This window comes from Anarrhichthys ocellatus, unplaced genomic scaffold, assembly GCF_004355925.1.
Source record: "Anarrhichthys ocellatus isolate YVR2014 unplaced genomic scaffold, GSC_Weel_1.0 scaffold24, whole genome shotgun sequence".
Classification (NCBI taxonomy): Eukaryota; Metazoa; Chordata; class Actinopteri; order Perciformes; family Anarhichadidae; genus Anarrhichthys; species Anarrhichthys ocellatus.
In genome coordinates, this window is record NW_022280054.1 from 3,245,909 (window position 1) to 3,262,356 (window position 16,448).

The following is a 16,448-nucleotide window of genomic DNA, read 5'->3' on the forward strand; positions in this document are numbered from 1 at the left end:
GTCCAGAGTTCAGCAGCTCTATTCTCGTCATGGAAGCTCCAGTGCGTAACTGCCGTTAGTGCCTTACCAACACTCTTACCACCAGCAAGCACCACACCACAAATTTAACCATTTTTTCGAAGACATTAGCGTGGCGTGGCAGCCTGCGTTATTTACGGTCGACAGTTGAACCGCGGGTGTGTGTGAAGCGCTCTTATCAAGCAAAGTGGACTGCGACGGACAGGTAAGGTCAACTCCACATCCTGTCTGAGCTACCGGTTATTCGTAGCGTAAAGACGTGACGTACTTTTATTCCTAAAGGAGCACTGGCTGCTCGTTTGACCGAGTTTAATCGTCTTGACGTTTATATTTTGGTTTTTTCTGGTCTCGCCTGCCTGAGGTCCTCTGCAGTGTGCGTCGGGGTGACGCAATCCGTGCAGAGGATGTCCATCGCAGCCTCGATGGTTTGTTTAGGCTGTTTTATGTAACGCTTCTTTCTTTTATTTTTTTTCTCGCATACCACCGAACCGGGACACGTGTTTAATTTGAGGTCCGTCGATGCAGACATGTTTGCACATATTTCAGTCAAAGGATGCATTTCCTGCTTCACTGGACAGAAGACAAACCACTGCACACACGGTTTAGTTTAAATTAAATCATGCAGCTGCTGGGGAAAATCCCAGACATCACGTTTAACCAACCAATTCAGCGTTATACGTCCTTTTAGTGTTTTTATACTGTGTACTTTTCTTTTTCCAGCATGATGCCAACTCTTTTCCAGACAAAGGAAGTGTTCCGGAGAGCAGAAGCTGTCTGTTTTGATGTGGACAGCACAGTCATCAAAGAAGAAGGCATAGATGAACTTGCCAAATTTTGTGGTGTGGGGGATGCAGTCACTGAAATGTATGCATATAAATGTTGTCAACATCACCATTGACATGCACTGAAAAGTACAACCATATTTTGATGTTATCTCTGGATTTGTTGTTGAAATATTATGCAAACGTGTTGCTGTTTTTCACAATTCAGGACTCGGAATGCTATGTGTGGCTCAGTGACATTTAAAACAGCCCTGACTGAGCGTCTTTCCATCATCCGATGTTCCAGGGAACAAGTGAACAAACTGATCACGGATCACCCACCTCAGCTGACTCCAGGTATCAGGTGAGTGTGTGATGATGTCATTCAGTGGACCTGGATTTACACCCAGTACAGAAATATCGTTGTGCACGGGAGTACTTTTAACCAACTATTTATGGTAAAGAACCCTCTGGCTATAATGCTACAGTGCTTTATGACTGTAGCCATTTAGCACAGAGAATGAAAAACGATACTCTTTTAGGAAAACTCAAATATTATATCTTATTTGTATCTCTGGTGTTTATAAAAGAAAAACGCAGGCTTCAAACCTTCCAACACAGAATGGTCATCCAGAGTCAGGATGGGTTGTATTTATAGACGGTGAAGTGGAAGTCTTCTTTATTAGATACTAGGGGTGGGAATCACCAGAGATCCCGCGATATGATAGTATCACGATACTTGGGTCACGATACGACATTATCACGATACTGCGATATTATCACGATACTGCGATATTCTGAGTATTGCGATAACATAGGCCTATATTGCGATTTATTACTTTTTTCAACTTCAAATTATGTCCGCAAAGGAAAACTGTGTCAACATGTTTTATCTAATAAGTTTTCAGTCTATTCATCTCACTTCAATCATTTTTATTGCAGCAAAATAGGATTGTCAAGCAGACAGACTGACCAACAATGTCATAAATGTTGCATGAACCTGACAAACTGAACTGTTTGTATTGCTACATAGTCCAACTTAACTAAATGCAAACGTGTGGACTCAGTATAACTTGCGATGCGTGGACGTCAAGGGCAGAGAGCCAGTTATGCGCTGCTCTCTCCCCATGAGCCTGGCTACTGTTGGCAGATTTTACCCCGTTGTGAGGCCAGATGTCTCTATCTTTGTTTTGACCAACTTCCTACCAATCATGCTGACCCGGGACCTTTCCTGACCTCACCAGAAAACAACTCAGCACCATCTAGTGGACTGAAAAAGTAATTGATTTGATTTTTCTAGTAATTGTTTTTTTTTTTAATAGTTTATATAATAAAAGATCGATACTTGGTGTCCGTGTAGCGATACAATATCGCCACGCAAAATATCGCGATACTATGCTGTATCGATTTTGTCAAAAGCTACTAGTGACAAATCTAGCGACTTGTTCTGGTGTTGTTGGAGACTTTCCTGGTGTTTTGACTCTGACGTGAAAGCACGTACGTTCTGCACTGTCGTGAACGAGCAGCGGGTGCTGCCGTGAGCCCCTCCGCCGCCCAAAAGCAGTCACAGGCGGGTCCTCTCACAGAAGCCTCGCGCAGCAGTCAGAGCAGAGAGGAGACGCAGTCTCGGCGTATTCTCTGCAGTTAGTGTATTTACAGGTGTTGGCTTCATTTTTACACGAAACAAATAACCGTAGTTGTGTTTCAGCTGCAGGACAGCAGTGAAGGCCCAGGTATAAAATGCACGGCCCGCCACTGTCCATTATACAAAAATGTAAGTGAAAACTTTATCAAAATTGAATGTCGATAAATGGCCGTTCCTTTTCATCCAGGGAGCTTGTGGACCGTCTGCACCAGCGAAACATAAAGGTGTTCCTCATCTCCGGTGGATTCAGCTGCATCGTTGAACACGTGGCCACTCAGCTAGACATTCCCCTGCATCATGTTTACGCCAACCGGCTCAAGTTCTACTTCAATGGTAAGAGCTCGAGGTGACTTTTTGCTTTTTCTTTTTTTTTTTTTAAGAGTGGAAAATTGTGAGTGTGTCTGTCTTGAAGAATAAGTGTATGAAAAAAGCCCAGAGTGGATTGACGAGGCTTGAATCTTTTTAGCTGATATCAAAAGATGCTTAGCTTCGTTCAAAACCGTCCTTTAGATCTCTCTAATCTCCAATCTGTGTGTTATCCAGGAGAGTATGCTGGTTTTGACGAGAGCCAGCCCACAGCCGACACTGGTGGAAAAGGAAAAGTCATCAATATGTTAAAGGAGCAATACGGCTTCAAGACTGTGGTGATGATTGGAGATGGAGCGACTGATCTAGAGGCATGCCCTCCTGCTGTAAGTGTACACACTGCGCTACTTAAAACTCTCTCTGTCTTGGTGTTCCGGTGTGATTACAGTGTCGTCTCTTACATCCTCAGAGTGCTTTCATTGGATTCGGTGGGAACGTCATCAGGCATCAGATTAAGGAAAAGTGTTCGTGGTACGTGACAAGTTTTGGGGAGCTGCTAAAGGAACTGGAAATGATTTAAAGAAGCTACAAGAGTACTGTTACTAATTTTTAACATTTTATATATTGCATCTATGGTTGTGCCTGTTTATTTGGTTCCTGCACATTTTCCTTCTACTCGATAGACTTTTATAATGAATGAAAATGTTTACATTAGCGAGACAAATGTTACTTTTGTACTAGAAAACACTAAAATAATAACACTGTTCATGTGGAGGTTTAGAAGATTTGAGTATTTTTGCACAGTGTAGTCAAACCCTTTAGGTAAGCTAATACAACTCATGCGTATTGTTACGCAATGGGCAATATAAATTTTATTTCTATGTAACCAGAGTCTGACTGTTAAGTCATGTAAAGAATATCTGCATTAAACATGAGAACATGCCGTCAAAGAAGTTGTTTGAACTGCTTTAATCTGTGTCCTTCCCTCCACACTGTTCCCGATGAACAAACAAGATAAACATGCTTCCTTTGACAATAAAATGACTGCCCACTTAGCCACTGATGGACAGTGATAGTTGTGCCCCAATAAAACAGTTTCTTAAACTAGGCATGCTGTCTTCACGAGGAAAAAGGGTAGAAGCCATAGTTACAAACACACTACCATGAAACATGACAGGGAACATAGGAACATCCAGAAAAAACAATTGAAAAGAGTAGTTTGCCAAAAAAATGTGATTTATAATAGACCTCAATCAGATACAAAATTATGAGATTTACATAATGTCATACTTTTATCAGCTTCATGATTAGCAACAGAAATCTGAATATACAGAGGCATTCTCTCACTTCACTCAGCACATTTAATAAATAAATAGTTACTATTATTCCCATCTGTCCCCACACAGCTGCTCATCTTTTCAAGTAACTTTGGTTGGTTCTAAACTTAGAGATGGAGTTCTCTAGAAGTTCCGACATAACAACCATCAGGAGGTTTTAATTGGCCAAATTTACTCTACCTCAAACTGTTAAAGACGTTGTGCATTGCCCTCAAGTGGTTTTGACTATTTTGATTGCTGACACATGGCAGGCATTGTTGCGTCCTCTGTCCTGGTGACATCCTGAAGTGATAACACGAGGACAAGAAAAGAAGGGATGTTGTTTGGCAGCACTGACGGGGGGGTTGAAACAATGGAACTGATGCAACATTCAAAAAGGGGGACCACTTGCTTCCAGCTTAGCTCTCATTTCACTGCAGAGGGGAAGCCTTCGTCGGGATCATAATCCTGGAATCCATATGTTGAATGAGAGGAACTGGAGAGGTGGAAAGATTCAAAGTATTTTTGATATTGATCAGGTTCAGCAAGTTCAACATGTTACACAAGACAAGATTCCAGTCACACAACTATGATCATCACCTCTTTGTTTAGTAAGGGCTTGTCTTTGCTCACCTGTGTAATACACCACCTCGTCCCAGCCCTCCTGCTGCCAGGCGCCGCTCCTCGTGTCTTCTCTGGACTGGAGGTCTTTGTAAGCTGTAACCAACAGATCACACGATATAGCACTGCTCATAGTAAAGAGATTCACTGCAGAGTCGGTAGTGTCGTGGAAATTTATCATATGGTTCTTTTAGTTATAACTTGTATCGCTTAAACCTGCATATACCACCCTAACCCTCTTCCCACGAAAAGGCTGGGAACCTGGCCTTGGTGGGTGCAGCAGCCGAAAACATCTGCGAGGGGGAGGGTGAAGGGAGAGGAGACGAGATAACGCGCTTATATACTCCGTTTTGTCTATTCATTGTTGTTGGACCTCCGAACCATCCGCGGGGAAAGAGCTCTATCCATTCAGCTGAATTATTATTGAAGTGTCTGTTCATTAAATATGTTTTTAATACTTTAAGAAGTTTCCATCGCGATCATTTCTCACAGGGAGGTTAAAAAGATTTTTTTTCCACCACAGGTAGCAGTTTTGCTGAATTTAGTGCTGCAAGTTACAATTATTTTCTTTATCCATTAATCATTAATAATGTAAAATGACCAATGTGACAACTTTAAATGGCTGTTTTTTGTCCAGTCAACAGTCCAAAACTCAATATAGAACAAAGAAAATCTAATTTTACTTTACAAATGACTTAAACAATCAATTATCAAAACCGTTGTCGACTTATTTTATGTGAAACTACTAGCATGTTTATCTGCGAGGCGACACTGTCGGTAAGTAATTGTCCATGGAGCTGGAATCTGAACGTACCCCAGAGGTGATGAACCATATAGAGGTTCCCGATCTGTGAGAAAAACCCTCCCACAGCTTCTCTGTTGTGCTGGCGGTATCCAATGGCTCTGGCCCTGCAGACAACAACAACTTATGTCACAAAGCAGCCCAACACCCAACAGGGCTGCATGTGGCATGAAAAGGAGAAAAGAGCAGGCCTAGACACACAAGATACTGGACAAGTCCTGACAAGGGTCTAAAAATCACGATTGAGTCGATTCTGGACTGTTGCTGTTTGTTAATGTAAAGTCCATAGTTGCAACAATCCACAGAACAATCACATCCAACCATAAGATGTGATGCCATTACTTACTGCATGCATGTTTATGAATCTTAACTTAAGTCCATGTGAAATAAGTGGAGTGTTTTTAATGCATTATGTTTCCCCCCAAAGCAAACATGTTCTTATTCAAATCATAATCACTGTCTGGATACAAAACTATGAAGCTTTAGTTTTTCCATGTTGTAACTTTAAAAAGGAAGTTTAATCTTTCAGTTCCACAAATTATATTGAAATTGCCTTAAATTGCTTTGCTGGCATAATCTACATGACTATAGAGGTTTGTTCAAATATGGGCTGGTTACAATAAGCATAAAAGCAAACGTATGAAAACAATAGTAGCTTTAGGAAAGAATGACCTCGTCCTAGCATGATCTTTTAATCAAAGGTGTTTTTTCCCCCTATTATAATAATAATAATAATAATAATAATAATAATAATAATAATATGAATCATGTCTGCTTTAATAGAGAGAAGGGCAATGTGAAGCCTCAAACCAGAAAAGCCTGGATGATTTTCAAGTGATAATGACTCATAAAATCATGCAGACGACAGTTAGGAATTACCAAAAATGTGTTAACTGGACTTCGATACAGAAGAGATAAAAGTATGACGACGTGTCAGTGACACTGGAGTTATCTGTTAAAGCCGACATCACTGACAAAGGTGCAAAACAAGTTACGAAATGTAATCCAGTGGGACAAGTATGAACACCAAAACAAAATTCCACTTCAGGGCAATCAGAGATTAAGAAAAAAGTAAAACTAAGGCGTTGACGTCTTCATTTAGATCAATTGTAATCAACTGCATGTCACAACCTGATAAATGTTGACCCGTTGGCTCTTTCAGCTCGAAAAAAGGATCCTTATAATGAATTATTATGAGCACACATTTGTAGCGTACATAATATTCCACTTGTATTTGAATCTTGGCTTGAGAGTACGACAGTTCAGCTTAAAAATAGTGCCTCTCCGTGGAATAGCTCTTGTTAATGACAGCGTGGTGAGGACGGCTTCATGTAGTGCAACTGTTCTGTAACTACAGTTCAAGTGAATCAAAATGAATCCGGGCTGCCTTACCAGTAATTACCCCACTCAATCATGGTTCCTGGCTGGAAGAAAGAAAAACACAATATTCTTTATTACAATAAATGAGCTTTCCAAAAATACCGATTGGTAACACACCTTCTTTCCAGAGTAAACACACGCACACAAATAAACGGGCAAGACGTCAAATGGGTATTTTGTCATTCTTGAGATAAGCTGCAATAACAACTACACTAATCTTTCTCTGGTGCTTAAAACAGAAAATGCCCTGCTGTCTCTAACATGTAATATCTTGCATTAACCACGTGTCACAGGGAGCACTGATCTAAAGGCTGTTTTTATTGTTGGATTAGAAAGTACGACTTAATCTGAGGGCATGTCTCGAGCATTATGAGGGACCGAGACTGCTTTCAATTTAACCATTGAGCCGCTGGTTTGCTGATTTCATCTACAGTATGTGTCCCATAAGTAGATACAAAGTGTTTATAGGGGTGGAAAGAACAGCACAAATGGTGACTGTTTGAGCACCGCTCCCATCCTGAATGCTGAAGTCACACGTCCTTACATGTCTTGCAGTAGTTTTATGAGGGCGGAGGTAATCTAGAAGTCTAAGAAGCAAAGCATGTGACTTGCGATGTAACGACGTGACTGTGATTCGGCAGCGCTGTTCTCCTGATCTGGACTCTTTTATCATAAGTTGAGCGCCTTGTTCAGTTTAAATGTTAAAACGTTAGCTAGTAAAAGAGTAACACTCTCCCTTTCTGCAACAACTGATGAGGAGGTGAGCTACAGCGCTGAAGCCCCAGCTGCTGAGAAGTTGACCAAATTAGACTTTATTCATACAACGAGTGATCGGTCAACTTTCCCTAAAACAAAAGTTTATAAAACAAACTGGTTATTAGCTCAGTGATTTACATCATAGGCTCACCCTCTCACTCCGTCACAGACATCTACATGCGAACAAGTATGTCGGCGTGTTACCCACCCTGAGCTGGTAGGACCGGAGCTCGTAGATGTTGGGGCCCTCTCGGGGAACAGGCTCGTTCCAGAAGCTGAACTCCAGCAGAAGCTGGTTTCTGCGAGACATCAGCATCTTACCCCGCTCCTTCCTGTAAGCTGTGAACTCCTGCCAATGACGAACGGCCACCAATCAATAAGCTTTACTTCGACTGACGGCTATGCTCGGTTGTGAGCACTTAACAGGGGGAGACACACAAACAGGAAGTATCTGAGGGAGTCGTTACCTTGTTCTGCTTGAGCTTGTTCATCACCTCTGTCAGAGCCGGGTATCCACCTCTGTAACGCCACAGATGAACTAGGGGAAGGGACACACAAATATATCATAGATGCATCACAGAAACCACAGAGAGGTCAACTGATTCAAAGCAGGATCATTAAACAATATGATGAAAAAAAGGACATTCCTCCAACCCTAAAACTAGTAAACTATAACATCTGACGTAATTATTCTCCCTGTGCAAGAGGGTTGGATCAATACACGGCAGGACTTTCCTAAACTACATACGTCTTTGTGAAAATGTTTTATTTTTATAATAGATTGTAAAACAACAGTTTGATAGTCTGTACAGGTCATATTAAGCAATGACACTGTATTGTTTTTCATGGGTATATGACTATTAGCCGTACTATCAGGCTAATAATTCAGTATTGCATTATACTTCTGTAGACAACAATTAATGCATCATATGATGTAGTTGTGGAACGAGAAGAGTAAGAAGCACTGACACAGGAAAGCTCAGATTAGGTAGTACTACAGTGTCTCTAGGTTTGCATGATATGCAGTACAGCATGCCTGCTGATTTGCAAACTGTGCAGACCTCAGACCTGTCACAATGCAGATGTTTTGATGTTAGTAATCCTACCGGCCTGGTCTTGTTCTCCATACCAGGTATTCCAGGTGCCCACCAGCTCACAGGGGTAGTACTTATCAGCATGGATGGAGGGCAAAACCTCCTCACTGTGATAAGATGAGAAACATCAGCCACTTACTGAAACATCATCTAACCACCGGTGCATTTCAATCTGCATTCACGTCTCCTGAAGACGAAATCCACTTCTGTCTAAAGGTTGCAAGTCCAAAATTATTCCCCAACCATTAATAGACAAATTCATCTTAGTCATCTTAGGTATGAGCGAGGACGGTTTGTGAAGGACTGAAGTCATGCCAGCTTGTCAATGACCTCACAGGAATAGACTGCTCAGAATAGAAGAGACAACAGTGTACCAGGTTGTCCCTGTCTCATACGAATACTACTACTGCTGCTGCTGCCACTACTTGTTCTTAAGTGCAAGTAGATAACAGCATGCGGCTCAGACGATAATGTGAAATTACACTCACCAGAGCTGGTTGTATGCTTCCAGGCACTCTGGCTTGACATTATGGACTGAAAAAGAAGGTCACACTTAAGAACGATCTCATCATTATTAAATGTTGGTAGATTAAAGTACAAAAACTGTGAGGAGAACTTACACTGAATTTTGTACAGATTACTTTCCTCATTTTTGGTTAGTAGGTTGGCGTGTGCGTCTTTCCTGGGATCAACTTTCCTCACAAACAGCGACTTGAACCAGCTGTCCTTTCCGTGTCTGCTGGTAGATGTCGTAAATCCTCTGCAAACACAGACGAGTCACGATGAACAACAATTGGATGAGAAATGATTTCATGACCAGTATGAATCTACAGTAAGACCGGCTTCCTCATATCCTATCTTGATATCTGGTTAGATTTGCACTCAGATAAACGTATTATCTTTATATGACCCGAAATGCTTCATTACCACGTTCTTTCAGGTTTATAGCTATTGTTGTGCGGCACAACAGCTCCGTCATTCACTCAAATTTTTTCATTTTAACTCCACTACATCTATTTGATACCTTTAGTTACTAGTTGCTTTGCAGATTCAGGTTAAAAACGCAGTCAACAAATATGATGTATTATTAAAAGGTGAGGCTGATCCCTGGGGGTACAATTCACCATCCACCCAGCAGCATGCAAAGTAAAATGAACACAAATGATCTCCACCTACACTGGCTGCAACATTACAGTGATGTACAGAGCAATGCATCACCAATTCTGATCCAATTATATAACGTTAATGTACATTATTCTGACAGTCTGCAAAATGAGTAACGCTGCTGCTGGTAACGTTCCTTTAAGTACATTTAAAATGCATGCCTTCTACTTGACCCATAGTGTTTAAACACCTTGATGTCTCTACTTTTACTCAAGTAATAGATCTGAATACCACTGACGGTGCACTAACGACACTGCATCCATCAGAATTAGACACTATTATTAAGACAAACAAACACAACACACATGTTATCCAAATTGACCTTGAGCGATTGAGAGGCTCAATAACAAAAGATGACAGAAACTTGTATGATTTCACCTTCACCAGCAAATACACGCAGCTTTAAATGTTAAATATCCGGGTATGAACTATTGTGAGGAGTAAGCTCTGGTGTGGGTTAAAGCTGAAGGCCACTGAGGACTAGCAGTGAACGGGCTAGCTTTGCACGAGCTCATCGTCCCCACCGCAGAAACCTGCAGAATGACGCACGAGCTGACAACAAGACGCTCCAGAGATGATCACCGAACATGCACACTGAAGACTGGCCCCACCTGCTCCACGCGACGAGCTGTCCGGACGACTGGGCCCTGCTTGTAGCCCGAGCCAGGCCACCGCTCACTCTGTGAAGGACTCCGGTCGCCATCTTCAACGGTTCTCCAAGCACAGACGCAGTAACCGCCTCTGACCACCAGGTGGCGGGGCAGCGCCTCAGCGGTGATACTGTGTTAGTACCACACGGTGAAAAAGTCACTGTCACAGGTAAAAAGTATCAGGAAAATGTAGCCCTTATTAAGTATTACGAGTAAAAGTAATCAATGCAGGACAAGTATCCCCCGTGACTGTTATAGGTTGAGGTGGAGCTGATTTTAACTATTTTGTATCACTGCAACTAATGATGGACATTTTTCATTATGGATTAATCTGCTGATTGTTTTCTCCATTAATCAATTGAATGTTTGGTTTTACAAAATTCAGAAAATACTGTTAAATGCCGTCACCATTACCAGTTTAAAGTGACACCTTCACAACGCTTGTTTTGTCCGACCAAAAGTACGACATTCAAAATTGTTAGAAATATTTCAAAATAATTAAAAGTAGGAAAAGGAAAAAGCAGCAAATCTTCAAATTTGAGAAGCTGGAACCATAAAATGTTTTTAGATGAGAAGTGAAATTATTATCAAAATAGTTGCCAATTAATTTTCTGTCAACCAACTAGTTGATTAATGGAATAATATTTATAGCTGTACTTGTGGGTAGTTTTATTTATAACAAAATGAGTAAAGTAGAAATGATATTGTATGCGTAGGAGATAGAAAACAATAATAATACAATAAACAACTAAATTATAAAGGGAACAAAAAACGAATTTAACAAGTTTCTATCAGAGGGTTATTCACTTCTAATATGCCTTTTTAATAGCAGACATTTTGACTTGTTGTAGAAAAAGTGTTTACATTACACTATCTGGTTATGATCTTTTTCTTCGGAGTATCCTGGTAATGTTTTGCACATTTAAACATATCAAAAGCCTGGATAAAGGCCTTGTCCCAGTTTTGAAAAACCTGGATATGCTACCTGGAGTCCCCCGGAGGAAACCAGGATTCTATGGCATCTAAAAACCACATCCAGGCTTTTAAATATTCTTATAAAGTATGGATCATAGTGGCTGAGGAGGTGAGAAATCAAGACACATCAGACAAATATCTCTTTGTTTTCAGAGGTATGATTTGTTCGAAGAAACTTGTCAAGACTTTTCATTGAGGCATCTCATCTTATAAATTAAACATTTGTTGAGAATAATGTGAAGATTTACGATTAAAATGTAGACATCCGTACTACTGTAGTGAGTTTCCCTGACAAATAGTTTTCCAAATCTTTAAGAATTTCTCCGTATTGGTTAAATAACTGTTCAATAGACTCAGTTTCTACATTACAATTGCTACATTATCTTCTGACATCAGGACTGTATTTGAGTCTCTTTCACTCTACAAGTGTAGCACACTTGTAGAGTGAAAGAGACCTCTTTCATGACATTGTTGATGAAGAAAACCAGTTAAGTAGTTGCTATTGCCTTTTTCTTTTACAGCAGATGTTTTAACTTGTCACAGAGAAAACAAAGGTGTAACTGATATAAATAAAGATGGCTCTGTTATTCACATACTGCCAAGCCAATGAGCCAACACAATAGCAGCACCCTGGAGCTAGAACACAACTTAATTAAGGTTATTAATAACACCTGTGCCTTTCCTGCTTTCACATGTAGAAATGTCTGTGGTAGATTTGAGGGAATCTGTCCCTTCTGTCGGCTTTAATACAAAATGCAATACTTTGAATACATCTCAGCAGTTCAAAAACACTGCAACATTAAGAACCGGAACCTTCTAAACAATGATCACACATAGTCATCACTGTCACTGATGATAAAAGTGAGAACACAACACAAATGTTCCAAAATGACTTATTAAGGTGGAAAAATACTCACCAAAACATACTACACCAGTTGAACAGCAGGGGGCGTTACAACTCAATCTTTAGCACATCAACAGCAATTTTAGTGCACTGCTAAGACCACAGTCCAGTTACATGAACAATATAATATGGACACCATCAATATAATATGGATTCAGATATCTTTACTTCACAGACCTGTCTCTGCGGCATGACCTTTGCAATACTGGCATATATGTATAGCTATATACAGTATAGCTCAGACAAAAACCTGAGAAGATAAGATGCTGATTCTTATGAGGAAATTTGGTTATTTTTTTAAATATTGTACGGTAAGGCCTTAATGAAGAGCACATCAGAACTGTATAGGATCCAGTTGCTGCAGAAAATGGAGAGGTTACTGGGTTGTAACAATGGAGGAATAGTGAAGACTGATTTATTATTTGACAGAGTCACTATGAAGCTAACGGGGACCATATTGCAAAAGGCCATTTGGCTTTAGGAGAAAGACTTACCATCAGTGGAATTCAGAAACTGGGGATTTGTTTCAAAGTTCAAAGACATGAATCATAGGGGAGTGTTTTCTCTGTGAAACATTTTTGAATAAAAACAGGCAAAATGTGCACATGTCTGGGAATTCAAAGTATGATTGTATCCACTTAAATTGTGCCCTTGTAGTTTGGATATTTTTCGAAGTGGTTCATTTTATTATTTTATGTTTGTAGGAAATATCTCAGCATGATTTCAGTAGTTTACCCAACATCCAACATTTTGATATGTTGGACCTATTTCCTGTTTTATATGATTGTATATTTATTGAAAGCATTTTACTAAGAACTCCAGTTTGCACATAAACTGTGTCTCATTACTGCTGTAGTAAAATGTATTCTATGGAGTCTCATCGACCTGTTGAGTGAACTTTTGTTACACTTTGTGCCTGTTTATTTTATTTTGTACATCAGATGACATCCAGTATTTTCTAGTGAGTATTTTAAGAAATTAACTGGCTCAGATCATTATTCAAAAGAGTCATACTCTGCCATCATTTTTCACCAGCGGCGTCAACTTGCATGTGATGCCACATCACATGTTTATTTCTGGAGTCTTTGTCTCCTGTAGTATGCTCCACCTGAGCAACATCATCGTATAATATCACTTACCAAATAACACCTGATAATGTCATCAACATTTAATATGTTTTTAGCCAGGTGTACCTAATAAACTGGCAACTGAGTGTACATCTTGTGTTGTTTTCATGACTCAATGCAGCTAAATGAAAGTAAATCTGAAGTACAATCCTAACCTTAGGTCCACCAGATCTTTGCAGATCTTTTGACTTCATCACTCAGTTTTCATTAGCGGATGGAGTTCAATGGTCATGGAGTTGATTCTGTTGACATGCAAACTCAGTTGCTGTTATCATTTCATACTTAAGACTTGTAGGACTTCTTGTTTGTGTTGGCTTTAAAGTGGATATAGAGCTTTGACAAAACAATCCCAACCCCGTGTCCACTTGCTAGCTATTGTATAGGTTTGCCAAACGCCAACGAAGGAAACCTCAGTGGTTAAAAGCTCCAGAAAAAAATAAGTAAGTGGACACTGAGGTTTTCTTTTGTGAAACAACTTTTTACAGGGTCAAGAATGAATGTTCATGTTGAGGCATATCTTGCCTCTATTTCGGGTCCCACTATGAGTTCGGGTCTAAGTTAGGAAGGCAGATATAAATTAAAATGTCATATTATCTTTAAATGAATGTATATTTTGGATTTTATAGACTTCAGTTGTATTATTCCTTATGCTGTAATTATGTGTTTCTTTCATGTGGCTTCTGTCTTAAACACAGCATTGAACAGCTGCAGCATATATCTCTTTGATTCACGTTCTTAATTTATGTGGTACAAGACACATGCTGATGGTGGTTTGGTGCTTCCCTGCAACTCTAAAATCCCTTACAATATACTCTGATTTCGCTTGGACACCATGAGATTCTCTAAACCAGGGCTTCAAGAAGAACAGCTGTAAAAACAGCTGATATGAATCCCCGACTAATGCATCAGAAAACCATGGATGCCATTCATCAGGGAGTTTAGAAATATATAAAAAAAAAATGGTCTTTGCTTAACTCTTTTGAACCCACATAGCTAAATCCCTCACTCCAGCCTTGTATGTCCTGGGTGGATGAGCAAATTGAAAATCTCCAAGCCAAATTATCTAACCGGCTGTCTTTGCAGCGTCCCTCTCCCTCCTCTTATTATCTTTGGCTTTACTAAGGACATGCTTGCTGTGAAAAGCTCTCCAAGAAATGCTGTAGGACTTGTGAGAAAATGCTTAAATTGTGTTTGTCTTGTCGGGGCACAGCAGTGAGTGAATGCAGCGGCACTACTGCACACAGTGGCACTAAAACATGTATCATGTTTGATGTGAGCTGATTACCATCCTGGAATATGTCTGTGTTTTTACTGAAACGATGAGAAAATGACTGTTGCCAAGAATTACCAGAGTGTGCCCAATCTACAATGTTCCCTGGAGTGGTATTTCGATTGTTGACAGACCACTGGGACTCAGGCTTAAAACAACGTCGTGTATCTTGATGTTTGTAATTTTTAGGGAACACTATAAATGGAGTCCAGATCAAACACTGACCAATGAAGACAGTGTGATTCTCCACTCATCCACCATGTGTCCTCTGAACCCTTCATGTATGTTTCCATATTGTTAATGTCTAACTGGTTTATCTACAGTATCAGTGCTGGAGGAAGTACTCAGATAATTAAAAAAAACTCCATCACAAGTAAAGGTCTTGCATTAAAATTTTTTTACATATGTAAAACATATATTGTGCCTAAAACATAAAAGTAAAAGCACTTATGGTAGAAAATTGGTACCAGTGAGTGTTACAGAATTAAGTATTGATTATTATTGCTGTTGTAATTGTCAATGTCAAGCTAGTTTTAATGATTTTATTTACCCTTTAGTTTACTTATAACAGTGTAGCATATTTTATAGGAGCAACATGTTTTGTATGGATCTTAATCTGCGAAGTAGTAAGTAATTATATTTGACAAATAAATGCAGAGCAGGGAAGAGTACAATATTTCCATTTAGTGGGACTGTAGTGGTGGAGAAGAAGCGGTATGAAATTGAAGTGCATCAAAATTGTAGTCTAATTGTGAGTCTAATATCAATTATTGAAAATACTGAGTTGATGAAAGCTACCACACTGTGCTAAGTTAACTTTTATGATGTGACATGTCTCTAACATACTATCTTATAAGATTTATATATATTCATATGAAAGGGCATGTCTGAGGTTTAATTAACCTTTGTATTGGACAATCAAGTCTCCTTTGTCTGGTCAAGAGCTCTCTGGCTTGCCGATTTATATATGTTTTTCTTAAATAATCCCTCAATCAGCCTTTGAGAATGGACAGAATGAGGTCTGGGGAAATATAGAAATCCTGTGTGCTTAATATGGTATTTCATGACGTCGGACTCTTTCGTCGTCTGTCTTTGGTTTATTCTTTCGTCCGTCCAAAGCGTTGCACTCCTTCTCTATGCAGTGATACTTTACCATGAGGTCAGAGGTGTGAATGAAAAATTAAGTGTCCATCGCTCAAGGCCAAAAATAAGGTTTTTAAGAGGACGAGAACAGCCTTCATGAGTCTTTTTTTAAGCTATGAGATGTTTGTCTGGAAGCAATTTAGCACTTACATCTTAAGACACACAAAAAGGCATCACAGATCACAGCGGTGCTTTTCTCATACATCACAGGCCCCAAGGTCTCTCAACAATATTATTTCATCAAATGGCAGAAAAAGAGCATGGGCTTCCTTCCCACAGCTCAACAGTGGGCATGTATGAGGTAGCTTTCTTTTAATGGATGAATGGTAGGTCTAAATATTGTCTCTCCTTCATCCTGATCAAACGTTTTGTCATGATTATATCATCCGTCCCATGGCAACTGGAACAACTAAACCAGTGTTTTTCAACATTTTCTGAGCCGCGGTACATTTTTGACATTAAAAAGATCCCGCGGCACACCAACAACCAAAAAAGTTACAAAATGACACATTGTAG

At 39.8% G+C, this 16,448-nt stretch overlaps 2 protein-coding genes across 3 annotated transcripts; one reads left to right on the forward strand and one right to left on the reverse strand.

The window, feature by feature from the left end:
* Nucleotides 1–31: 31 nt before the first annotated feature.
* On the forward strand, nt 32–3,680 carry psph (phosphoserine phosphatase). Of its 2 annotated transcripts, none has more exons than XM_031861176.1 (6): nt 32–223; nt 739–882; nt 1,009–1,143; nt 2,612–2,757; nt 2,968–3,116; nt 3,200–3,680. In XM_031861176.1, the coding sequence occupies exons 2-6, from the start codon at nt 740–742 to the stop codon at nt 3,308–3,310; spliced, it is 684 nt and encodes a 227-aa protein (XP_031717036.1). In that variant the 5' UTR covers nt 32–223; nt 739; the 3' UTR covers nt 3,311–3,680. The 2 variants fall into 2 exon arrangements, with proteins under 2 accessions (XP_031717036.1, XP_031717037.1); XM_031861177.1 differs by lacking the exon at nt 32–223 and adding an exon at nt 236–443.
* Nucleotides 3,681–3,684: 4 nt separating this feature from the next.
* Nucleotides 3,685–10,602, reverse strand: LOC116390988 (protein NipSnap homolog 2). The gene is made up of 10 exons (XM_031861175.1): nt 10,475–10,602; nt 9,320–9,459; nt 9,188–9,233; nt 8,712–8,806; nt 8,073–8,143; nt 7,814–7,954; nt 6,862–6,893; nt 5,482–5,576; nt 4,680–4,763; nt 3,685–4,542 (listed from the first exon to the last, which is right to left on the reverse strand). Exons 1-10 carry the CDS (start codon nt 10,564–10,566, stop codon nt 4,478–4,480), a joined length of 861 nt encoding a protein of 286 aa, XP_031717035.1. The 5' UTR covers nt 10,567–10,602; the 3' UTR covers nt 3,685–4,477.
* Between the last annotated feature and the right edge of the window lie 5,846 nt (nt 10,603–16,448).

What these genes read in the sequence shown, in the direction of transcription:
- psph (XM_031861176.1), top strand. Translation starts at nt 740, where the DNA reads ATGATGCCAACTCTTTTCCAGACAAAGGAAGTGTTCCGGAGAGCAGAA. An exon ending in GGGGATGCAGTCACTGAAAT is followed by an intron (nt 883 to 1,008) that starts GTATGCATATAA and finishes TTCACAATTCAG; the next exon opens with GACTCGGAATGCTATGTGTG. An exon ending in CAGCTGACTCCAGGTATCAG is followed by an intron (nt 1,144 to 2,611) that starts GTGAGTGTGTGA and finishes CTTTTCATCCAG; the next exon opens with GGAGCTTGTGGACCGTCTGC.
- LOC116390988 (XM_031861175.1), bottom strand. Translation starts at nt 10,566, where the DNA reads ATGGCGACCGGAGTCCTTCACAGAGTGAGCGGTGGCCTGGCTCGGGCT. An exon ending in ACAAGCTCAAGCAGAACAAG is followed by an intron (nt 7,955 to 8,072) that starts GTAACGACTCCC and finishes CGTCATTGGCAG; the next exon opens with GAGTTCACAGCTTACAGGAA. An exon ending in TCCGGTCCTACCAGCTCAGG is followed by an intron (nt 6,894 to 7,813) that starts GTGGGTAACACG and finishes TCTTTCTTCCAG; the next exon opens with CCAGGAACCATGATTGAGTG.